Source organism: Cibotium barometz, chromosome 44, assembly GCF_041138505.1.
Source record: "Cibotium barometz isolate CiBa-2024 chromosome 44, ASM4113850v1, whole genome shotgun sequence".
In the NCBI taxonomy this organism is placed as follows: Eukaryota; Viridiplantae; Streptophyta; class Polypodiopsida; order Cyatheales; family Cibotiaceae; genus Cibotium; species Cibotium barometz.
Window position 1 is genome coordinate 20,752,167 of NC_141089.1, and position 26,318 is coordinate 20,778,484.

The 26,318-nt window shown below is 41.5% G+C and overlaps 1 protein-coding gene across 2 annotated transcripts; it reads left to right on the forward strand.

Moving 5' to 3' along the window:
• Window positions 1–12,282: 12,282 nt before the first annotated feature.
• LOC147613057 (uncharacterized) lies at window positions 12,283–23,258 on the forward strand. 2 transcript variants are annotated; one of them, XM_086782027.1, is made up of 4 exons: window positions 12,283–12,471; window positions 17,193–17,315; window positions 21,350–21,511; window positions 21,637–23,258. In XM_086782027.1, exons 1-4 carry the CDS (start codon window positions 12,365–12,367, stop codon window positions 22,529–22,531), a joined length of 1,287 nt encoding a protein of 428 aa, XP_086638153.1. In that variant the 5' UTR covers window positions 12,283–12,364; the 3' UTR covers window positions 22,532–23,258. The 2 variants fall into 2 exon arrangements, with proteins under 2 accessions (XP_086638153.1, XP_086638154.1); XM_086782028.1 differs by lacking the exon at window positions 21,350–21,511.
• Window positions 23,259–26,318: the final 3,060 nt, after the last annotated feature.

Below are 26,318 nucleotides of genomic sequence, written 5' to 3' on the forward strand. Positions count from 1 at the left end.
GCCAAGAAACACAAGATTTGACCAAATAATGAAAGCTTAATCTCTGTTTTACCAAAGTCACCTGCAGATTTGATGAAGTGCTTGGATCTCTCTGTAGACTTGATGAAATTGATTTCTGTCTTCACCAGCTTGTAGAGCATGCTTGATTACCCCTTGGGCTAAGAGGAATTAGAGAGCTTTGATCTGTGGAAGTTGCAATGTCAAAAACATCTCAGAAAAACATAGCCTGCAAATCGAGCTCCCGCCGGCGTTCTGCGTTGAATTAGCCCACAAGATTTGAGATGTGTGTAGCCCTATAAGTCTACTATGAGTACCTAAGAGGGCTTAGCCTAATGTTATGTGTGCAAGGAGAATGGAGTCCTCCACTGGCTGGGGGTGAAGGGGAGAAGTGAAAGCTTACTAAAAAATTGATTTTTTTTGCTAATTATCTACTAATCCTCATTAATTAACTATGGGCTCATAAATATGATTGATTCTAGGCATGGCTCTGATACCATGTTGAAATTTGAGCAAAATGATGAGCTATGGTGGATCAAACACTAGAATCAACATCATTAACAAAGTGATTAGCAAATGATTAAGACGTAATTAGTGAATAATTAGCATATAGATTAATGTAGGCATGGATACTCAAAAACCAGCAAATTCTCATTAGGGCTATGCCTCAATTTATAGAGTTTACATCAAGCATCAAATCCCATTGATTTCTCCATGATTCACTCCCTGAATATCTCCACCTTTTGCCTGATTCTCTCCACCTCTTCTCTTTTCCCTGATTATCTCCCAGAATAACTCCACACTCCTAAATTCCCTCATGCTACCCATTATTCTCTCCCAGTAGATTCTCCTAACCTTTTCACAGGTTCTTTCACAGTTACATCTCCTCTTTTATAGCCTCTATCCAAGAGCTTGTTCCCACACACACCCTATTCACTTGTATATTTCAACACAAGTGAAAACTACTTTTGTTACAGAACATAGAGTTTATGCTTGCAGAGTTATGCCATTTGGCTTAACAAATGCACTAGTCACATTCTAACGGCTTATGTTAGATATCCGTAACGCCGCTATCTACGGGCGTTACCACAGGAGGGGACAGCCTCTGGCTCACTACCCAGCCATAGAGGAAGAATGAGGATTGCCCCTCATCCCCCAGGCTATATAGTGTGTGGCCTACCGTCCACACTAGCCTGGCCTACCGTCCACACTAGCCTGGCCGCCCATGACTCCGCATGGGCGTCCTCTCCCACTGAACCCCAGACATGGCCATCCGGTCTGCCGTCGGTCACACAGGCATTACAGCCTACGTGACATTAACCCCCCTTAAGAAGAGTTTTCGTCCTCGAAAACAAACTGGGGAAACCTTTTGGAAATTGCACTACGGCGTTCCCAGGTAGCTACCTCCTCATCCCTATCTGTCCATTTAACAAGTACCTCCTGGTACACTTTATGTCGGGTTTGTCTGTCTCGAGACCCAAAAATCCTTTCCGGTTCATGTGGTATCTTTGGTGGACTGATCAATTCCACCAAATATCTAGAGAAACTACGTTCTCTAACCCGTGAACTGATTTCTTCAGTTTACTAACATGGAAGATAAGATGGACTTGAGAACTATCCGATAACTCAAGTTTATATGCTACGTCCCCAATTATCTTAAGGATTTTAAAAGGACCACAATATCTCGGAGAAATGTTATCACACTTTCCCATTTTCATGGTTTCTGACTGCGCAGGAACCTTTCTGAATACAAAGTCACCTTCTGTAAAGGCCACCTTTCTTCGTCCTTTATCCGCATAAGTTTTAGCGCGATCCTGAGCGCTACGAATGCTCTCACGTGCGGTTCTGAGCATATCATTCATATCTTCAAGGAAATCCTTGACAGATTGAATCTTCTCCTTTTCTAGGCCTACAGCCAATCGGAGATCTCGGCTGGAATCCATACATTAACATGAATGGTGTAAATCCAGTCGTCGCTGAGTGTTTGGAGCTGTTATAGGCAAACTCCAATAAGGGCAAGTACTCTTCCCAATTAGATTGTTTCTTACTAACATAAGAACGCAACATATTCTCTAGAATTTGGTTAACTCTTTCAGTTTGACCATCAGACTCCCGATGATCTGCTGTACTCATACTCACAGTAGTATCCAACTTTTTGAAGACTTCCCTCCAAAAATGACTGTTGAACTTTCTATCTCTATCCGACACTATATCTGCGGGGGCAGGCCATATAGCTTGTAGAGATGTTCAATAAAGAGTTTTGTCAACTCTGGCGTTCTTGTTTTCTTAATGGCAATAAATTTTGCCATCTTGGTTAACCTATCCACCACCACCTAGACCGAGTCATTTCCTTGACTTGTCGCGGGTAAACCGGTGATGAAATCCATGGAAATGCTTTCCCATTTTTCTTGAGAAATGCTTAAAGGATGGAACAAGCCCCCAACCTTTAGCTTTTCATGCTTATTGACCTGACACTTATTGCATTGCAGCACATAAGTCTGGACGTCCTTGAAAACAAACTAGGCCAATAAAATTGTCGTTTGACTAGTGCATAGGTCTTTTCTATCCCGGGATGACCAGCACTTGGACTATCGTGACTTTCTCTAAGAATGCATGCTCGAAAGTCACCAATAGTTGGTACACACACCCTACCCTTGTAGAGTAAGTACCCGTCGTCAATGGAGTAGTTAGCATACTTCTCGCCCCGACGAAATTTAGCATCATCCTTTGAAACCGTGTCGGAAAACAAAGGTGATGAAGGGCCTATGTCTGAGCTCTCTGGCTCAAAACTATACCCCAAAGACTCGGCTAGCCTCTCCGGACTAACTCTCGCTTCGCTACCCGCCGCACCTACAGCCAGTCTCTCCGGACTAGCATTACGTGTCGACGAGGAAGGTGGGCGCGGCTATGACAAAGTGCATATGCGTACAGCGCGCCAGATCTCTGTTAAAGACAGGATCATGCTCACACAAGCCACGGAGTGATTCCAAGAACTCATTCTTGAAAACTGTAAAGCTTAACTCATTAATTTGTGGCATGCGGCTAAGCGCATCCGCCACAACATTATATTTACCCCTTTGGTAGCGAATCTGAAGGTCAAACTTATGTAGGAGCTCCGCCCACCGAGCTTTCCGACCTTTCAACTTGTTTTGACTCAAAAGCCATGTCAGGCTTTCGTGATCCGTACATACTTCAAAAGTGGCACCATGTAAATAGTGTCTCCACTTTTTAAGTGCATGTACGATGGCCAGTAACTCCCGCTCGGAAGCCGAGTAGTTACGCTAAGCCCTATCTAATTTCTTGCTCTCAAATGCAACAGGGCGTCCCCTTTGCAAAAGCACGGCTCCGATGGCCTCACCACTAGCGTCTGTCTCCAAGACAAACGGCTCAATAGGGTCAATTATAGTCAAAACAGGTGCAGCTGTTATGGCTACCTTAAGTTTTTCAAAGCTTCTTTTGTTGGTCTCCCTCCCAACATATATTCTTTGTTTTTGTGCGCAATTGATCCGTCAAACGGGACTGCGATCTTTGCGTAGTCCTTTACATATTGTCGGTAAAACCCCGACATGCCAAGAAAAATCTACAGTTCTTCGAGATTTTTCAGGGCTAGCCACTTGAGAATAGCTTCCACTTTCTCAGGTTCCATCCGCGTACCATGGGCTTATATAATGTGGCCCAAATAGTGAATTTCTCTTTAAAAAATTCACATTTGCTCTCCTTCGCAAATAGCTTGTGTTGTCGCAATAACTGGATTACTAATCGCAAAAATGCCAAGTACTCTATATGCGTTTTGCTGTACACAAGAATATCATCTATGAAAACTACTATGAATTTTCCTAAAAGTATGGACGTAAAACACTATCCATTAGCGTCATAAAAGTTGCTGGAGCATTGGTTAGCCGAAAGGGCATAACCAAAAACTCAAAGTGACCGAATCGTGTCCTGAATGCTGTCTTCACAACATCCTCAACCTTAATTCTAACCTGATGATACCCAGATCTCAGGTCTATCTTAGAGAAATATTTCGACCCATAGAGTTGATCAAACAACTCGTTCATACGTGGCATAGGGTACTTATTCTTAATCGTGACTTGATTAAGAGCCCGATAATCTATGCACATGCACATAGAACCGTCTTTCTTCTTTACCAGAAGAATCGGTGATGCCCAAGGACTCGAACTAGGGCAAATAAACCCTTTCTCTAAGTATTCGGTCAACTGCTTTTCCACCTCCTGTGCCTCGGAGTGGCTCAACCTATAAGCAGGCTTGCTTATTGGTTTGGATCGAGGCATAACTTCGATGCCATGGTCTACTTTCCTTGATGGTGGTAAACCATCTGGAAGCTCTGTAGGAAAGACATCTTGAAATTCCGGCAATAAACCTTTCAAAGGTAATAAACCTTTCAAAGCATCTACGTACTTTGTTTTTAGAGTCTCTTTTGCCTTGGACTTTGTTGTTTCATCATCACATGCATGCCAAACAGGGTTTTCAGAAAACAGTGGGTCTCTTCCAAGGCTTTGTTTTCCATGTTTGTCTACGCAAACATTACTTTCAATTTCAGCTCGGAAATAGAATTTACAAGAGGGTAACAAGCGTATACTTGTGCTACCTGGCCGCTGCGGACTGCGTGGCATAACTCGAGCGATGATATAAGTGGTGAAAAGGGGGACACTACAGTCTCCCTGTAGGGTGATGATATTAACCCCAGAATCAAATTGTAATGTGTTGTGTAAATAACTCCAAACTAGGCTAGGACCGAGGCTATACAGCCACTCCCTGCCTAAGTCAACATCTGCTCTAGCCAAATACATGACCTGGAAGTCAAGCATGGCCTCATAGTCCTGCATGATCAAAGGGACTCCCAAGACCACGGTATTCCATACCTTTTTATCATAACCATTGGCCAAACCAATGGTATACTCATGATCACTTGCGGTCTCTTTTAATTTCAACTTCTTGACCAATGAATAGTTCAAAATGTTATGGCTAGCCCCATCGTCCATAAAGACAGTGACTCTACGGCCACCTATGGTGCCATACATGCGCACAATGTCATGCGGACCAACACTAGGCTGCCACATAGCTGGTGTCACTGAACAAGCGTGACCCTCGTCACAATGACTCACTCACCGTAACCTCTCTGAACTCTCCGGCACTGAGAGGTAACGTCTACACCGTGTGCAACTACCTAGAGGATTTACCATCGCTCTTAGGCGCCTTGCCACTAGTGCTTGCTTTTAACTTTGGGCAATCAGCCTTGTTGTGCCCCACTTCATTGCAGATGAAGCAACGATTTTCCTTTTGTGCTTGCAACAAGTACTGCTCCTTTTTGTGGGTTTCAAAACTTCGTTTTTTCTTGAAGGGTCTTGGTTTTTTAGACCAACGACCCCCTGACTCCCCTCCATCCTCTCCCCTGATTTTTCACTACGAAAACCCTTTCTTTTAAACCCCGACCCCTTTTTTTCTTTATCCACTGATCTCCCTGCCCCATCTTGCACACCACGACGCTTGATGTCATCATAGATTTGCGCATACTTGATGGCCTGAGAGAGGTCCTTAGGTTACAAGGGCTCTACATACTCAAGATAAGGCCTCGTTTGAAGCCCCTCAATGTTTGGAATGCATCGATTCCCTTCAACTTGAGTATGAGCTCTCTGTAGTCAGAGATGTACGGGTGAGGGTTTTGTGTTCTATCGAACACGTCCCACGCATCCCAACTTCTCTGCCTAGCAAAAACTCCTTTCGAAACATTGTTTCGAAAGCTGCCTAAGCACATGGCTAGGCTGCTTACGCAGCTCATGAATGTCCGACCATTTCGCTAAGAACATATTAACAGGATCCTTGTTACGCTCTCGTTCCTCGCTGCCAAAACTAGGCAACTTAAAATCTTTAAGTAACGCCGAGGCTGCCTCTACGCAAGCATTGCGGCCCGGGACCACGGGTGAGGCTGCGCTCACACGTGTCGCAAGCGGGCGTCTATCACGAGGAAGAGGAGAAGATGTCGAAATAGTGGACAACACGTCTAGGCGTGTGGAGATGCCCTGCAGCATCGTGACAACGTCATTCTAGACCCTCCGTAAGGTCATCAATTGCATGTTAACATATCTAAACATCCCACTAGAGCGCTCCGTCTTCGTGAGGATGTCGGCAGGGTCAGTAAAGTGCTGGTCAAAGTCGTGGTCTGCCGGTCACACAGGCATTACAGCCTACGTGACAGCTTATGAACACTTCCTTTTAAGATTTTCTAACGGCTTATGAACACTTCCTTTTAAGATTTTCTAAGGACGTTTCTTGAAGCTTTCTTAGATGATTTATGCATTCATCCTACTTATGAAAGGTATTTGAATGATGCGGACTTTACCACCTATATCTAAACCCATTCAAATGCTAATTTTGGGTTAAGCACGGAGTCATCCTAGGACATAAAGTGTCCGAAAATGGGATTTCCATGGATGAGAGTAAAACCAAAATTATCTTGGAATCACCCCGTCCAACAAACTATAAGGAAGTCCTAAGGTTTATGGGACATGTAGGCTACTACATGCGATTCATCCTCTTCTATGCCGAGATTGGACATCCATTCGACTAGATTAAAGAATGCCAACAAGCCTATGACACATTAAGCAAGCTTTGGCTAGTACTCCCATACTACGAGTGCCAAACTGGGATGTTATCTTCCATGTGCATATTAATGCACATGTGCCAAAGTGGGATGTTATCGTCCATGTGCATATTAATGCTTCTAACTTTGGAATTAAATGCGTCCTAACCTTGTGGCTCTATGTATGCATACATAATAGCTCTATGTATTCATACATAGAGAAATGCATGTATACATGCCACCTTGTAGCTATATGTATGCATACATAAAGCTATTATGCATGCATGCATAGCTCTATATTATATGCATAGAGCTCATGCATAAAGCTCTATACGTGTAGAGCAACATGCATAGAGATCTATACATAGATCTATGCATGCATACATAGAGCCACAAGGCTCTATGTATGCTATGTATGCATGAATAGCTCTATGTATAGCTCCATGCATTTCTCTATGCATTGCTTTATGTGTTGCTCTCTCTGCATAGAGCTTTATGCATGAGCTTTATGCATACATAGAGCTATTATGCATACAAAGAGCCTTGTAGCTCTATGTATGCATGAATAATAGCTCTATGTACATATAGAGCTCATGCATGAAGCTCTCTGCATACAGCAATGCATAGAGAAATGCATATAGCCATACATATATCTATGCATAGATACATAGAGCCTTGTGTTAAAAATTACTAAGCTAAGGAGGTTTAAATGCAAGTAAAGCCATAATGGTAGAACTAATGAGGTAATTAAAACTTGACTAAGCAAGTAATTAAGTATTAAACCACTTTGAGAGCAAGAGATAGATACACAAAAACCACTTACATTAGAGTTGATCCAAATACATCATTATACAGCTCTCATAGATCTTAATCCCACAAGATATGTGCACCCTTGTGCCATCCTTGGGTCACTTACCATTTCAAAAGGACAACCAAAATAGATAATAATGCTCTCGTAAAGAAACTTAGCTATGGCCACAAAGTCCACCATCCTTGAAGCTCTTTCTTTGGCACATTTTGTGACATAGTCTATAGCTATTAAAATGTATCTTACTTAACCCATTTTGTGGCATAGTCTGCACTCATGCTCATTTGGTCCTATTATCCCAAAGGTTTTGACTCGTATATCTTTTTTTGACTCATGGTTAAGACTTTTTCTTCTCATATTGGCGACATTTACAAAGGTTACAAAATAACAAAATAATTTGCAGATGTCAAATGACGATCCGACAAATGGAAGATCACATTTGTGATGCCTAAGTTGATGATAAATATATCAATGATGCCCATGTTGATGAAGCTTTTTATAGATGAAACCCAAAAAGTTCCATGCATGAAGTCCATGATCATGCTTTCTTTGGTTTTCCATGTGAATCACTTTACACTAAAATTTCAACCACAAAGGTTTAGGTTTTTTTTTAATTTTAAGCAATGTTATGTTTTTCTTTTTGCAGTGGTTGTTATAGTCATGTTGCTATAGAGTTGCATTGCTATGCCATAGAGTCATTTGGAGTTCGCCATGGAGGCTTGCTTGTGTCAACGAGCTGCTGTAGAATATTAACATTACTAGTGAAAATGCCCAAGCTCAAGGCTGATATTCTCTGTTATCGTGGATGCTAATCATTATTCCTAACAGTGTTATTTGTTTGCTTTCGTGGAAGGCCCTCTGTGTGCTGCCCTCGTTGCTTCTATGATGACAACTGCTTTTTGACCACAATTGCAGTTTAGATGCTTTCTTTTTGTGGTAACACACACCTCTTCTGTAGTTATGCCACTCATTTACTTATAGATGCTTGCCTATGGAAGGCATGCTTAGATGTCACCTTAGTGAGACTAAAGATACTAGCCCCTTATTACACCTTTTTTAAGTGGTGTAGGTCTCACTTATGAGGCTGATGTGTCTATCTCAAGCTAAATAGATACTCCCTTATGCAAGAGTAAGAAATAGAAGAAGCAAACCTTTATTGAATTCAAGGATCTACTGCATTGGGCTTGAGGAGCTACGATATGCCTTGTGTGTAGCCTTCATTCATGCTTGTTAGTAGACATGCAACACTTTTGTTTTTGAGGCATTCAGTGGGTTAAGGGAATCACATGCACTTTGCTTTTGTAGTAGTTTGATGATGCCCAAATTTACACATCTTTCACTATAATAGAACAGGTGCTTAGTGAATTCTTTTATGAATAAAACTAGGCAACATGCAAATTTTCTATAAAGAAAATCATGTCTAGTTGGTTGGCCTCCATGCGACCACTACCATCAGGAATGTGAAGCACCTTATAATAAGTGGTGGTTTTTTTTCGATGATATAATTGCCACTCAATGACGTTTTATCGGTGATTATACTGTCATTTAAAGCACCGCTATAAATGATGTTCAATAGTGTTGGGAAACCAAATGTTTTTTAGGGCAGATTGGGGGTTGCCCCCAATCTACCCCATTTTAGTTTAAGCAATTGAATGGCACATGGTAAAACAACCTTATTGGAAACAAAAATGGATAAACTTGTTTGTATTAAATTAAAACAACCATCGAAGCCAAGCTAAAAACTATTTGTATTATTTCAAAAACGGCCATAGAAGCCAAGTTACAAGTTACAACTAGCATGTTACTCATAAATTGGATACATGCAAAAACCAACAACTAAATGAAGACAAGGGGAAAGGCCTCTACTACTCACCCTCATCATAATCATCCCCCTCCTCCATGTCCCCTTCATTTTCATCCTCTTCATCTTCATTCTCTTCATCACACAACATTAAGCAAGATATTTAAAATGCAAACAAAGCACATACTTGAAGTAAATAAATAATAAATTACAAATATAAAAAACCAACTTAAACAAGTTACTTACATGCATAATGGCATCATCGGACCCCCTGTTCATGCAACAACCAATCCCATTATGTGATAAGCATAGGAGGTTGTGCGTTTAGTAAATTATCAGATCCACCTAAGGTAAATAAGTGTATGTGTTCCTTGCAACCCCCCCCCCCCAAAAAAAATAAAAAATAAAAAAAAAATCTGACCTCAAAGATTTAGGGTTAATCAACATACACTCCCTCAAGTTTGACTCCATGGGTTTTTATATATATTTTGTGTTGGTGGGAAGGGTTGTGTGAGAGGGAGAGACATATCACAAACCTGACATGGTTTTTCAAGATGTCCTCGCATTAAATTTTTGTTATTGGCTATACAATTTTTTTCTTTTGCAAGGGAGGAGTTGTGATTCACACTTCATTTTGTTTCTTTGTCCACCCCAATGGAGTGGGGGGTAGGGGTGTGTTTTGAACTTCAGCTCTACTATTGAACTATTGTCCCCACCTCAATTGACTATAAGTTTATTAGCCTTTTGTTAATAATTTCACTATTCAAATGTTTATAGCCAATGTGACTTCATCTAATAAAATTAATCTCAATGAAATCTTCTCTGTTGGTGCATTACATATATTTTCTTGGTTTCACACACACACACACTTCTAGTTCTTAAGCTAAAGACATCTTCTTCCTTATATCATTGGATTACCTATGGATAAGAGGGGTCACTTTGCTAGCTTGATATTGACTTGCTTCTTCATGCATAATAACCCAACACATCTACATTATCATCCACTTCTCTTTTTTACATAGACTCACTACATTTTCTATATATATGCCACTACACACACACACACACACACACACACACACACAACCTACCCCTAAGACTTACTTTTAGTTTTTAACAATGAATATCTTTATGCTAAAGTAGTCTAGACTAGATTTTTCTCTTACATGATAGAATTACAGCTATTCTTCATATAAACAACCATCATGTTCCTTTGATACATGCATATAGTTTCGCAAATCACCATTATGGAATAGCAAGTATTATTCTTATGAAGTCTGTATGGGTTGCAAATGGATAACAACTAGTATGGTCCTTTGAGACATGAATATGGAGACATTTTTGGTTGTTAAGATGGGTGTATGCCACATGCTTTTGCATTCAATTCAATAAGTTTTTTCTATTTCATTTACCCTTGTATTTTATCTTCATCTCCCTCTTATTCTTTTGCAAAAAACATGATGGCCTTCATATTTATGTTGATTCTCCCTCATGTACACAAGCATGCATGCATGTGCCTTTTATCTTTATCTCCCTCCTATTCTTTTACAAAAACATGACGGCTTCATATTTATGTTTATTCTCGTGCATGTACACACGCATGTATGCATGTGCTTGTGCACTCAAACACACAAACCACATTCGAGTCTAGAGAATATTTAAAAAAAGTATTTATATAATCTTCTAAATCTAGAAAAAAATGCATTAAGAAAATGATATTTTAATCTTATAGGTAACTCACATCCTAGACAAAGACATATCAAGAAAATTTGTTAGGGTCTCAAATGCAAAAAAGATGCTTTTCTCTTAGCCCTCAATCATAAGTCACATCTTTTAAAACTAGAAAGAGATGCATTAAGAAAATGATATTTTATTTTTATAAGTAATTCGCATCCTAGACAAAGGCATATGTAATAACATTTGTGAAGGTCTTAAATGTTATATAAAAAAAGATGCTTTCCGCATAACCTTTATTATGGGTGTCCATTCTCACACGAGTGTGTGCACATGATCCACCCTCAAAAATGACAAATCCATATTAAAATTCACATTACCATGACATGCATAAAAATCAATGGTATTATCAAAGACAAAATGAACCGTCTTGGACTTGTCAATATTTTCAAAGAGATCATGTGAGACATGGATTGTCATTAGTTGTTGTGGAGATGCAACTTGATATTGACATAGAGTATAGTGGAGTGTGGTAGGCTTTTCCTTTGTGTGGGTAAGTTCTTTTTTTTTGGGGGGGTGGTTGTTGGTTTTTTTTCTTATGTGTGTGTGTGTGTGAGCGCGTGCATGGGCTAGGGGTGCTAGGGGTGAGAGGTGTGGGGGTGGTTGTATACAATTCCAAGGATTATATTTGAAGGCCTAAAAGTTCACTTAACATGGAAGTGAGGCATGTTATGGCATTTCTCGCATTTAGGTAGTTTAATTGATAATCACACTTGAAGGCCTAAAAGTTCACTTAACATGGAAGTGAGGCATGTTATGGCATTTCTTGCATTTAGGCAGTTTTATTTGACAATCACGCTTGCAAAGAGTGAAGGGAAATCTATGCCATTTTTTCCTTTTCATTTATCCCTGCTTCATCTATAAACACGAGTAACCTCACCCATCTTCGCCAGGTAGGAGCCTACTCCTCCTCTAACCTCGAAAACTGCGTCTCGGACCTCTAAATTCTTGCCACGTAACAGCTTCGTGAAACTCTTCCTTTATATATAATATGTAGGGATAGAGATGTTTTCACCTTCGCGAGACTTGTGGACCACAAAGGAGACAAAAAGAAAAAACATTGAAAGTTCTCCCAACAATAATTTATCTTATTAAGCACCAAATTAGAGCCAAGATCAAAGAAAACGAAAAAAGCAATGACCTTTCTCCGAGGCAATAATTTATTTTTAATTTGCTGTATTTTTTTATAATTGCTAGGGGAATTTTATCAACCACCAAGAAAACATGCTTGTGTGCATGAGAATCCACGTGTACGTCTAACACAAGTTTTGGTTGTGCTTTGTCACCCTCTCAAAGCGATGCTGTCTCCACATTGCCAAGCAAAGGGCATCAATTGAATGAAACAATCATTAGTTTCCCACGCAAATTTTTCGAGAGAGCAGCCCATTTTCTGCTTCTCTACAACACAAGAAACAGTGGTTCCATGGGGCGTTTCGATCTGCAGGACTTCAAAAACCAAGCCTCTTACTTCATAAGGGAGAAGCTCAACGATGTTCGCCTTGCTCTCACCGACGTCTCGCGAATTGAGCTGTGCGTTAAACACCTTCTTCTGATCAATGGGGAGCTATGCTGCATTTTTTCGTGCGTGTGTGTGTAGAGAGAGAGAGAGAGAGAGAGAAGAGAATTACAGAAAGCATTTTTCTTAACACATACACAGTCACACACACAGGGAGGATTTTTCAAAACACACACACGCACACGCACGCATTTTTCTCAACAAATCATAGACATCTCCAAATTTTCAGTTTTTGACAATCGAGAAAATGATTTCTCCAAAAGGTTTTTGTGTGTACACACTGAACGTGTATGCTGAATGTACAACGTTGCATTTGAGACTGTTGGATCCTGTATGCTAAGGTGAGGTTAGGGATGCAGGTGCACACTTGTGAAATGTTTTTCTAAGAATGGCAGGTTGGGAAACGACAGGAGCAAGTATGGAGGGAGGAAATCAACACAGACAGGAGGTCCTGCAAGGGGTGCAGTTTGGGCTTCCTTTAGATAGGCTTTGGCCACCTTTGGGCAACCCAGAACAGCCCAGTCAGGGGCTGCGCATGTGAACATCTTTAAAGACAGGGCAGAGGGGATATTTCCCATATTTTGCTGGTCGTCCCAGTTCAACAAGGAAAAAGAAGGGGAAAGGGGGGCTATAAAAGCTACCTATTCTCAGCCTCATTTGTGCATTCAATTTCACAGTGCCCCTCTGACACTCAGTTTAACAGCAGCCAAATTAGCATCATTGTCAGCCCCAGATCTTCACAAACTTTGAGCACATCTTCAAGGCCCTCATTCAGCAGCAACATGACTTGGGAAGAGCTGATGGTTGGGAATGAAAATCTGAAAACTGACACCAAAAGTATCCGAGTTGTAAAGTTTTGAAGCTTTGGGTCACCCATATATATGCCCAAGCTTTGGGTTACCCATGCAGTGGAATGGTTGCACGGTGATGAATAATGATTGTTCTTGAAGTGCAAGAGGCCTTGTCTGAAGGTGCACCCTCACCTTACCCTTTCATCTCAAAAACAATTCATTGCCGCTTTCTTGATGCTAGATACCAAGCTCTCACTTTGGATTAGAAATTAGAGCCCATTGTGCTCAAGAAGGCAGAACAGTCATCATCCTTAAACCGGTTTATGCAGAAGGAAACACCAATCTGCATGTTCGCTGATAGGGAAGGGAGATACCAATGGAAAATTCAGGATTGGCCAACCAGCTATTGTGTGTGTGAATGTGTGTGTTGTCTTTAGTGAATTAGGCTTCATCATGGCTTTCTGCCCTTCATTTCTAGAGAAGTGATAGAAACTGAGTTGATGGTTAATCAATGAAGATGTCTACTATGATGACATATCTTTTGCTTTTCTGGCACAATGTCTCCTGGATCTTCGTCGTTGCCAGAGACTATCTCCCAGACTCCCTCTCGCATCAGTAAAAGCTGCATTTTGGTCCGCCAGGTAGGTACTGACAGGGCCATGCTGTTGTAGTAGTGGCAGGATGTTAATGAGTACACCAAGGGGAGAGCATGCTGTCCAGAGTTGTATAGCAGGTAAACATATAAGATGTCTCTGAAGTCAGGACAGTTGCCTGTGCAAGTGGCCAATGAAAAAAAAGGGAGGGGTGAAGGGGCGAAAAAGGAGTATGCCCAGGTAAGGGACCCCCGAGCTAGCGCCACCAGGAGGGCAGGCAGCTCAGCCGCCCACACCCCCCCCCCCCCCGCGCCCCTGGCCGCCCCCAGCCAGCTGAGTGGTGGCACTCAGCTGCCTTATCATGGGCTCTGCCACTTTGGGCGGTGGCCACGGAGCAGGTGGAAGTGAAGTTGCGTGGGCATGAGTCGCTCAGGGTAGAGAGAGAGAGAGAGAGAGAGAGAGAGAGAGAGAGAGAGGACTGTTGAGAGAGAGAGATGACAAAGCTTGAGAGAGATGATTGCACAACTCAAATACTCATTTGATTGATGTTGAAATGAAGTACAAGCCCTTGTTATATAGGCCTTTCTCACACCAAACCATTTGACCCTTATTTAATGCATGCTTATCCACCCTCGTAAGAGGTGGTTTACACATGCACACAGATATACTACCAGCCTTTTAAGGGGCTGTTCACACACTGTTACACACATATAAGCTCCAATTTATCCCAACAATAACCTGAAATTTCCATTGGTATATAAAAGTGTATGTGTTGCATAGTGCCACCACATGTTCTTCAAACTCTGCACGCATCAGTGCTTGGAACCTCAAGAAGTGTGGTTTCGATGACTGCTGGGACTTCGGGGTTGGTGTTGTGGCTTCTTCCGCTCTGTTGCATTTCTCATCCATGCCATTTCGTCCCTTTCTTTGATGTACATGCTTGCTTCTTTTGTTCAGAGCATGCCATTCTCTTCATCCAAGTGCCTCAGGGACAAGTGTGCATCTATTCTACCTATGTGCATTGTTCACCTCAGCTTCACTCAGCTGTGTGTGCCTTCATAGAATAGATCTTACAGAATGGCTGACAGGTTGCTAAAGTGTTGCATGTGCAGAAGCCTTCCTGTACTGATCCACAGCCGTAAGCATACTTAAGAACAATGATGCTAATTACTTATGATTAAGATAGAGAGGAGAGAGAAGAAGAGAGAGATTAGTGTTCAGGTTTTCTGTGTTACTATGCTACAAAAAGGTAACTGATGATTTTACATGAATGAGGGCTTTGGTCCTCCAAGGGGTTGACCTATGCCCCTTCTACATAACTTCTACTTGCTATGGCTGAATGATGAACTAAACTTCTGATTATATGACTTGTCCTCTGCTGAATTATGATGTTATGCTTATATATACTGTTGAAGTTGCAGTCGGCCAGTAAATAGCCTGTTGGCCTACTGCTGGACAATAGATAGACATAAAAATGCCACAAACTGCTGCGCATAGTGCCATTTAATGTTGGGCACTAATTACTGCATGTCCCATGTGCTTGGCCACCTGCTGCCTAGGCCCTAGCTACTGCCGACTGCTGATTGATGTCAGATGGCTGCCGACAGGTCCTAGAGCCCCTCCATGCTGTAAACGCTGAGGTCAATGCTGGTGTGATGCTGCCAAGGATGGTGATCATCATCATGCTGACCTGATGATGATGAAGATGCTTCTGCTATTAATGATAATGCTTCTGATACTACTGGACTGCTAACTAATTAGGGATTAGACAGTTCATGCTGAAGATTAGGCCATGGCACGGGTGTGCATGTGACATTCCCTTCTGCTAAACTTGATGATGGGGTGGAACTCTGTCATCCTTCCTCCCTGGACTTGACCTTTAAACTGCTACTGCTTTCTGACTTTGACTTCTACTATTTATTGACTTCTGTTGACTGATATTTTGGGGTCTGAACACCTTCACTCCTGATCTCCACTTCCAAGTCTTTGATGAAGAACTGAGCATTTGTTCATTGTTGTCCCCATGCCTGCTTTCCCTTAACATTGACACAATGGTGGGTCACCTGCCGAAAGTGATCATGCCTGTTGCTAGGCCTTTGGAACTGGTCTGAGAGCTTACTGAGGTACTAGGTTTGCGTACCTACCCTCAGGGACTGCATCCTCTAGCTTCACCTGTTGTATACCACTCTATCTGCTACCCTGCTGCATCCTTCCTATTGGAACTGTGCACCTTCTTTGGGACATAGCTTAGTGGGTTGAGCCTGAATGCTCTAATACCAATGTTGCATGCGCGGAAGCTTTGTTGTACTGATCCACAGCCCTAAGCCTGATTAAGAACATTGATGCTAATTACTTATGACTAAGACAAAGAGGAGAGAAGAAGAGAGAGATTAGTGTTCAGGTTTTCTGTGTTACTATGTTACAAAAGGGTAACTGATGATTTTACATGAATGAGGGCTTTGGTCAGCCCCAAGAGAAGAAGAGAGAGATTAGTGTTCAGGTTTTCTGTGTTACTGTGTTACAAAAGGGTAACTGATGATTTTACATGAATGAGGGCTTTGGTCAGCCCCAAGGGGTTGACCTATGCCCCTTCTACATAACTTCTACTTGCTATGGCTGAATGATGAAATAAATGTCTGATTATATGACTTGTCCTCTGCTGAATTATGATGTTATGCTTATATATACTGCTGAATGTGCAGTCAGCCAGTAAATAGCATGTCGACCTACTGCTGGACAATAGATGGACATAAAAATGCCACAAACTGCTGTGCATAGTGCCATTTAATGCTGGGCACTAATTACTGCATGTCCCATGTGATTGGCCACCTGTTGCCTAGGCCCTGGCTACTGCCGACTGATGTCAGATGGCTGCCGAAAGGTCCTAGAGCCCCTCCATGCTGTAAATGCTGAGGTCAATGTTGGTGTGATGCTGCTAAGGATGATGATGATGATCATGCTGACTTGATGATGACGACGATGCTTTTGCTAATGATAATGCTTCTGATACTGCTCGACTACTAATTAGACAGTTCATGCCGAAGATTAAACCATGGCACGGGTGTACACATGACATAAAGTCTAATTTTAGCCCCCGTAGACATGACACATGTATTCTTGTCTACAGTGATGCATGTGATCAATGATGCTGATGACCGACTAAAGGTGCCCCTCACACACACCCAAGGAGAGATGTCATATAGGCTTTGCACACACACATGCATAGCCACAGAGTAAATAAGCTCAAAAGTCTGTTGACAGGTTTTAATACATTTTTCAAGTCCCTTTACACATTTTCTTGTTCTCAAGGACAAACAGCAAACAACACTTCTTTATTTTGTTGTTGTGCAGATTGACTGAGGAAGCCACTAATGGGGATCCATGGGGTCCAGAAACGAGAACTATGGCCGTGCTAGCAGATGCAGCATTTGAACTTGAAGAGTACGAAAGAATTGTACAAGTCCTCCACCGCAGGTAAGAGAGCAAAAGCCTTAAAAAGTTTGTTTTCTGCAGGAGGCACTAGAGGATGATGATTTTCTATGTGAAGGTTAGTGTTGGATATAACATTTTGGAAAGAACACAATATTTTGGAACGAACACGTGCTTTTCTAGTGGGCACTTCCTAGGTGGCACCTCGGAGACCTCCACATTCATCAAATCTTGCAAGATTTTGACCCGTGACCTCATCACATATAATGTGGAGGGTGCACATGTTTTTTTGTTGAGCACAATCAACAAGTATTTGAGCTTTAATCTTCAAATCATTCTTTGGTTTGTTAATCAAAAACTACCTTTGTTAACAGAGTGATTAGTGCTAATCACAATTAATTTAATTTGAGCCATTAAGGGTTCAAGTCTACCATTGGGGTATTGCTAAAGCCTTCTTGTTGCATGAGCGGAAGCCTTGCTGTACTGATCCACAGCCCTAAGCCTGATTAAGAACAAGATGCTGATAAACATATGATTAAGAGAGGGGAGAGAGAAGAAGAGAGAGCTTGATGTCAAGGTTTTTCTGTGTTAATATGTTACAAAAAGGTGACTGATTTTATGTACATTCTTGGGCCTTGGTCAGCCCCATAGGGGTGACCTTTTGGCCCCTTTCTACATGCTAATTGATGACTAGACTTATGAATGATGAGAATGAACTGGATGATTGACTGAATTATGCCTTTTTGCTTATAAGGGATGCATGTGGCCAGCTACCAGGGCCTGTCGGCCTACTGCGGACATGCACCAGGGATGAATCTCATTTAATTATGTGCTTAGCCTTAAATGCTGTCCACCATGTTGTCATGCCTATTCTGGCTGCTACCGCCTCCTGCCTAGATAGTCTGCTGGCAGCCGACTGTGTGCTACCGACTGCCGACAGGTCATCTAGCCCCATGATGATGATGGTGATGGTGATGATGTTGATCGTGCTGATGAAGCTAAAGCATCTGCTGAGGATGATGCTACTACTGATGATGCCTCAGATGCTATTGATGATGATGGTACTTATGCTACCACTGTTGACCTTAATGTTGAATTAATTGATAATTAATCAAGGATTAAAGTTCATGCAAAGGATTAGCCAGGGCATGGGCATGCATGTGACATTCCCTTCTACTAAACTTGATGACGGGGTGGACACTGTCATCCTTCCTCCTTGGACTGCTAACTACTAACTTTGACCTTCTATTGACTTTTACTTTAACGGACTAATATTTTTGTATGAACACCTTCACTCCTAATCTCCACTTCCAAGTCTTTTTGAAGAACTAAGCACCTGTTCAGCTGTTGTCTCCATGCCTGCTTTCCCTTACCCTTAACACAGCGTCAGGTCACCTGCCAAAACTGATCATGCCTGTTGCTAGGCCTTTGGAACTGATTTGAGAGCTTAATGATGTACTGGTTCTACGTATATACCCTCAAGGAATGCTTCCTCTATCTTCGCCTGTGTAGACCACTCCATCTGCTACCCTACTGCATTCTTTCTGTTGGAACTGTGCACCTTCCTTGGGACTATGCTTAGTGGATTGAGCTTGAATGCTCTGATACCAATGTTGCATGCGCGGAAGCCTTGCTGCACTAATCCACAGCCCTAAGCTTGATTAAGAACAAGATGTTGATTAAACATGATTAAGACAAAGGAGAGAGAAGAAGAGAGAGATTGGTGTCAAGGTTTTCTTGTATTTTTATGTGGTACAAAAAGGTGGCTGAATGCTTGTATATAACTTGGGTCCTTGGTCAGCCCCATAAGACCTTAGAAGCATTCAGCCCATTGGTGGCTAACTTGAAAAATCTACCCGACCCCACCTTCATCGGCACTGAGCAGCCTTGATTGAAGAGGAGAAAAGACTCAAAAGTCAAAGTGGGTGGACCTTCATCTTTTTATGAGGAAGCATTCTTCACCAAAGGACCAAGAGCCAGAGTAAAGAGCAACTTTTGTGGCAAACTAGGTCACATGGAGAAAGATTGTTGGAACAAAAAGAAGACTCAAGCAAACTTAATGATCAAAGAAAAACCAAAATGAAGGGGCTTCCCAAGAAGGAGGCCAATCATCGAAACATCTCTTCTAATTGATGGTTCTAATTGATGGAAGAGGGCACCTCTCCTACTTTGTGCTTAACCCACTCATTGTATTGCTTACTCTTGTATAAAACTTCAAGCCCTAAGCCAACATTGTAGCCTATGAGGCACTTGTGATAGACCACTCTAGCAAATGACTAAGAGTGTAGATCCAGTGTATATGGGGTGGAAAGTAGTTCGTTCATCAATTGAGGGGGATTGGTGAACATAGCAAGTGATGTTGGGTAAATGGTAGGAGCAAGGGGGAGTACTATGTGACCTTGAAAATGATGTATGAATTGTACGAGTGCATTAGTTATAGGACTAAGGTTCAAAGGCTCAAAGAAAGCCCAAATGTGAAGGTGTATGTGGAATGTCTAGGCCAAAGGGAGGCCAAAAGAAGGTGCCTAGAAGAAGGTGAGAAAAGTCTCAAGTGGGGCTCACTTCAAGGAAGGTGGTCCTGAAATCTAGACAAGATTAGAGATAGATTAATTAAGATTATGAGTCATAGTTAGTGGCTAATGGAGATGTACTTGAGCCTATATAAAGACTCTCTATCTAATGGAATATCATATGAGCTTTTTGCAAAATCTCGTCTTGACATTATGCCATAGTTTTGTCATTAGTTCTAATCTCTTTCTTGCATTCTTATTATGCCAAAATGTTGATCATAATCCATGTCTACACACCCTAATCCTCTCTAGGTATGAAATTCAACTCTTCAAAGAAAAGGCAGGGGGCGGTTGCCTCAGTTTGAGGATAACAAAGCGGCTACCATGGAGGAGTCCTGGAAGGGTGGAGACCAGAGAAAGCCGAACGATGCCAATGCACCAAAACCTACAAGGAACCTGAAGGGCGAAGAGGCGAAAGGGTTGGAGAAGAAGGGGCAAGGCGAAGGCGAGGAGAGGCAACAAAGGAAACAAAGGGGAAACAAAAAGAAGGGGGGGCTGTTGCTAGGCGGAGAGACCGGAAGGCGAAGGAGGGGGCGGCGGCGGTAAAAAGGTGCAAGGTGGGAGGGGCTCACAAAGAAGGGGAAGCACCGGGAGAGGGAAGTGATGGGGAAGGACAAGGTTGGGGGGCTGACAAAGGGGAGTAGGTGGAGGGGAAGAAGGAAGGCAGAGGGGGCGGGGAGCAAGAGGCGGGGCACATAAGCGCAAACGAGAAGGGGGGAGGCAGGGCGCAAAGGCCCGCCCGGGTGGGGGGGTATTTACTCATTCCCAAGTATATATTGTCTCTTAACACTTGATATGCGGGGGTTTACATAACATATGTACAAGTGAAGCATGAGCGTAGGGGGTTGCGTGGTGAGGTTAATGAGCAATAGCAGGACCATGTTGTTCTTCTTGATCAATCAAATGTCATGTGATGCAGCATACTCATTGTTTGAAGACCAAATGGCTACACTTGGCACTATATTTTTCAACTCTCTTAAAATGTTTGTTTGTAGAACACGAACAATTGGCAAGGTTCCTGGTGGTAGGGGAGGGGAGTGTTTATATACGATGTGTTGTGAAAGGTCTACTTGTAATGTTGACTTAAAGGGATGGAAATGATAGTGGTAAGCAAGGTTATCCAGGTTTCAAGAGGGAGGTGCAACTAGGTGAGTTGGTGTTGCGGCATGGTGCATGGGGGTGTTGTGGGACCGTGGTGATCCCTTTGATCCTTGAGGTTGCTTGGCGGTGCCAAGGGAGTTGGTGCATGACTCTCTTGGGGTTTTGGCACCAAGGGTGGCTCTACTTTGATTGGAGTGGAAATGGTTAAGGCCACCATACCATGAACTTGGTAATGCCTCTGGATGCTTCGCGCTCAAGGAATCTTCTGACTACTTTGGGGGTAGCCATTGCTTTCCATTCCTGCTTAATCATTGGGGATTGGCTACCTCCCGTTATGTTGGCAATGTTTTCAATGTTAAGTCTGAGAAGAGAGAAATTTTTAAGTGTGCTACATCATTACTATTGTAGATTGGAGAGGAATGGAAAGCAACTTTGGAGGCAGCTGTACAAAACGCTTGTTGTGCTGGAATATCTTCTCACACATGGGCCCAATAGCCTTTCAAACGAGTTCAGAGGTGGCATCCTCCGCATGAAAGAACTTTCCCAGTTCAATTTTACGGACCAACAAGGGTGAATAGCCACTAATACCAGCCTGTTTCCTTTCATATTTGTCTTAAGAGTAATCTAAGCAAAAATGATAATCATTAGAAGGTAATCATTTTTCTTGGTAATAACCTGGTTATCAATGTGTACAGGATTGACAGGGGGCCTACTGTTCGGAAAAAGGCGGATAGAGTACTGGAGTTACTCAACAACCCTGACCTTTGGAAGGAAGAACGCGCTCGTGCCCAGAAAATCTCATTTGGAATTCAAGGATTTGGAAGCAGCATAAAGAGAGAACCTCTCCATGATGCAGCTGAAGAGACAAAACATCAAACTAGCTCAGTAGATCCTGAGGGCCAATCCTTATTAAAGGAAGCATTCAAAGGAGTGGTTGGGATGCCAAAAGAACATGGGCGTAAGTGGGTGCATTATGAAAAATGTCCTTCCATGTCCACACAACCAAGGGATAATGACCCAAGCTATCCCTCGGGGAAGGAGAGCATTCTGGTATCAACCATGTTCTGTAATGAGAAAATTAAATTGGCAACAACATTGAGGCCATTCAAGAAGAGTCTTTCAAGCCCAGGTCATTTCCGAGACACGTCACTAGGCTTGAGCTGGCAACCTGCTGATGATGATGATGTGAAGGAGGTTGGAGAGGCACAGACCTGCCTTACGGACTCATTTGAAAACAGAGAATCTCCCTTTTTGCAAGCACTACACGGTGTTAAAGAAGAAAAAGATACGGTCCTGGACTGGACAACATCGGGCATACTTGCAGGGAAAGGGTCTACAGGGGGTAGCAGCAGGAGCATGGCTTCATACAAGGACACATGGAATGGATTTGAAGGTATTGATGTGTTTTTACTTTCAGATGACCGCAATTCATCATTGCAGCGGTATGGAGGCCAGCAGCAGTCGTGTAGTTTGTCAACCCTTCCTGTATTGCCTCCACCACCTCACCCAAAGCTTAGAATGAAGTTACAACCTCGATGGCAGCCACGGAGTCTGATTGATTGTGATGCAAAATTTGGAAAAGCAGCTTAATAATTAGCCCCATTTAGAGCCAAGTGCCATTGCCAAAGTTGTATATGCCCTGTCAAATAGGTACTAGGTAGAGAAGGCAAGGCTCTTACTGTAAGATGAGGTTCCTCCTATTTGGATTTGGATTTTAAAGCTCTGTATCATAGTCATATCACTCAGAGCAGCAATGCCTTTTTGCTGCTGTTGATGGCCTTTTGTGTATGATAGGTTGAAAGTACAGCTTTAATAGGACTTTTGTAATGCTCTGGAATGCCTAAGATCCTATTAATTCATATTATGTAGTCATAGCACGTCCAGCGGGTGTAGACTGGTATCAGACCCAGGTCCTTGCCCTTGGAGGTAGAACCCTTCACCACAAACAGATCAACTTACAATATCCAAGTACTTTCATCATACTGTCCTCTGTACAAGCTGCTTTACTGTTCTTGTTGTAAAAGCAATAGAAAAGCATCAAAATGTCTGCATACAGTCACACATTGTTCTGGATATGTATTATGTCATATTGGGATGCATTTCGACGTATCTATGAAAGAAAAAATCTGCTCTGGTCCAGTGGCAGGTATGATCAGCAGAAATGCTATGTTCTTTTTTCCCCAAGATAAGGTCCTGTAATTAGAAGAAAGTTCTGCTCTTAACCAGATTACAACCCTCCTAGGAGGTAACAGAAAATCCCTCCATGGCTAACTGCTCTCGGAGGGGGCCTACCCCAGGGCTACGTCCTTGGGGGAGGGGGTAAGCTTGAAATGCGAGAAAGACTGCCGTTGTGATGCCTCTTTATATTTGTATTTCCATATTTTACTTATGATAGGAATGACAGAACAAACCTTATGTAGGATCCACAAACATCTGTCTCCTGCAGCTGGACCATGCAGGATCTGGAGCTGTAGCTCGGGGAGCCTGTGAGAGGTTCTCAAATCGGTTCATTGTAGCCCAGGTGTCTCACCTGCAGCTGAGATGTCAACGACCGCTTTTGTTTGTGGTAGCAATGCCTTCTTCAGCCACAGATGTTCGTGAAAGGGCCCTTAGTTTACATGTTATTGAAAATTCATGTTTTGGAGATGGCAATAAAATTTTTGGCCATTTTGCAAGATAATTAAGCAATTAGAATTAGCAAAATAACAATGCAGAAATTGTAGCTCTCAAAGAGAAATAATCTCTGGAGTATCTCAAATTTTTTTAAATTTTTTATATGGTTTTTGTGTGGTGACTCTCGCCAAATAATGGAGGAGAGAGTTTATGCATGAGGTCACAAGTCCAAACCCAGCCAGCCACTTGAGGTGGTGTGAGTTGTAATTTCTAATTTGTCAATCTTTTTTTTTATATATAGATAGTAATATTGGTAAACCAATAAGCTAGTTCAAGATGGCATTAAAAAACTAGTATTGAAAGATACTTGGCATACATAGTTACAAGGCACTAGCCTACCAATTTACCTTCACTATGTGTATTTAAATCAATCATTTGAAAGCCAATAAGTTGGTATAGAAACCAAGAGGTCACGTGAGCCAATGCATAATAGGTCAATTAAAATTTACTAGCAAGTTCCACCACCCCCCCCCCCAAAAAAAAAAATAAAAGGGCACATGAGAGGCCTACATGCTAGCTCATTGCTTTTTTTTTTCATAGTAATATATTGTATTATTTATTTTTAATTTTTTATTAGGATTTTTGTGCTCATGTGTGTGTGCGCGCTTCTGTGCCATCGTCAACAACTAGTAGGTTTTGAACCCAACACCTCCTGGGACTTCAACACCTTATCACTAGGCTATATCTTCATTGGCATATATTGTATTTTTAAAAATATTTTCACTTTCTCAACATTATCTTTTTTGCTACAATACATTTTATTCCCAAGAATATCACCATGCAATCTCAATACTATTTTTTTAATCAAACCTTGAATATATATTAAGTAATTTTTTGTATCCAGTCCTTATAAAGGATTTATCAATGTATATGTTTTGAATTTGCTTATTTGTATGACCGCTTATTGTGCGCTTTCTTTTCTATCAAAATTAATGTATTTTTAATTAGCAAACCGATAAAACTTTGCTCAGTTCTCCTTTACGCTTGTACATTTTTTTCCTTCTCTTACATTCATTTGCATTACTTTTTGTTATAAGATATTTTTAAACCCATAAAGAGTATATGATGTACGTGCATTTTTTCATCAAGCTGCTCTTTTCCATGCCATTTATTTTGTGTATTTGCCCAATAATTCTCAAACTAGTGTCTTATGGACTCATTTTAATTTGAAAATTTTGCATATGCCATTTATTTTATTTGCTTATAATGTCTACCATTATGGTTTTGGTCCATTAAAAAAACTTGCTTTAAAAATATATTGATTAGAAGGGTTTTACCGAAAGACTTAAAGTAAGATTGTGTCACTAGCAAGCCCTTTTGGGGATATAATGCAAGCATTGTACCACTCACACACCACGGATGTCAAGGTTTGAACCCGGGTCCATTCGTTTTGGGTAGGGTAGAATTTTTAGGGCTAGACCTCTCGGGATAGAACTTGCTGACATAAATTGGTGATTTTCGCCAAACTTCAAAAGGAATACTTAGATCCTAGCATAACATGAGAGTGACAAGGAATCTTAACTCAAGAAAAACAAATGTTCTGCTTAAGCAACATGTTCTAAATGCTATTGTTCATCACAAGCCTCACTAAATTGAAATGCTTCAAGCTCATGTAACCAATGTGTTGAAGATTACCTCAGGTTTGTGAATCATATAGAAATTGCAATTAAAAAATGGCATCAACTATCCCAATAATAACTTCCACAACGCATCACCTCAATCGTTTCAAAGTAGTTTTTTCTCAAACAAAGTCAAAGATGCTTACAACACACTTGCATTTCATGAAAGGAAGGCATTTCAATGCAATTGTTATGAAATATTTGTTATGTTCTAGATGCTTTTCAAAGACCATGGATTTGGACTACAAAAATGAAACCATTTTAATGGCATTGAATATATATTAGGAATCTAGACATTATTGAAATCACAACATAACTTTACACACACAAAAACACTTTGGGCAGCAATTGATGTAAAGATGAAAAGCACAACCAAAGTGATGTAAAGATGAAAAGCACAACCAAAGTGATGTAATTGAAAGCGATGTTTTGCTATTACAATGTTGACTAGCTTTGATCCCAATTGTGTGGTCAAGCTCACTATGATCTTCCAAGGATTCAAATGATCCTAATGTTCTAAAGGTGATATTCACAAAGCATGTGTGCTACAAGACGAAATCCTAATGTAAATGATGATAAGTATGATGAGATGATGAATAATGCCTAATCTAGATGATGATGAGAACTTAAGCTATATGATAATCTAGGATAGGTTCTAATCTAGATGATAATGTAGGATAGGTTCTATTGGGATTGAGATAATGGTGAGGCCAGTATGCTAATGTAGGAAAGGTTCTACTGAGACTGAGACAATGGTGAGGTTAGTATGTTAATGTAGAAAGGTTCACTAAGCTACTGAGGTTAAGACAATGGGGAGGCTATTATGCTAATATGGATGTCTATTGGTGAAACTAAGATGATGATGGGGTGATCTAATGGTGAGATTAATATGAGGTTAGGGGCGAGGCTACACCATACCTCCCTTTTATAGTGTGAGGCTACCACACATAAATACATCTGCCTTTGCAAGGCTTAGTGTCAATCCTGATCTTGTTGCTTGATCATAAATAGTCGCTTTGGTTGTGGAGGTCTTGTAGCTGAGCTCTGCTTGTGCCTTGTTCATGAAGGTTCTCTCGAAGGTTAGA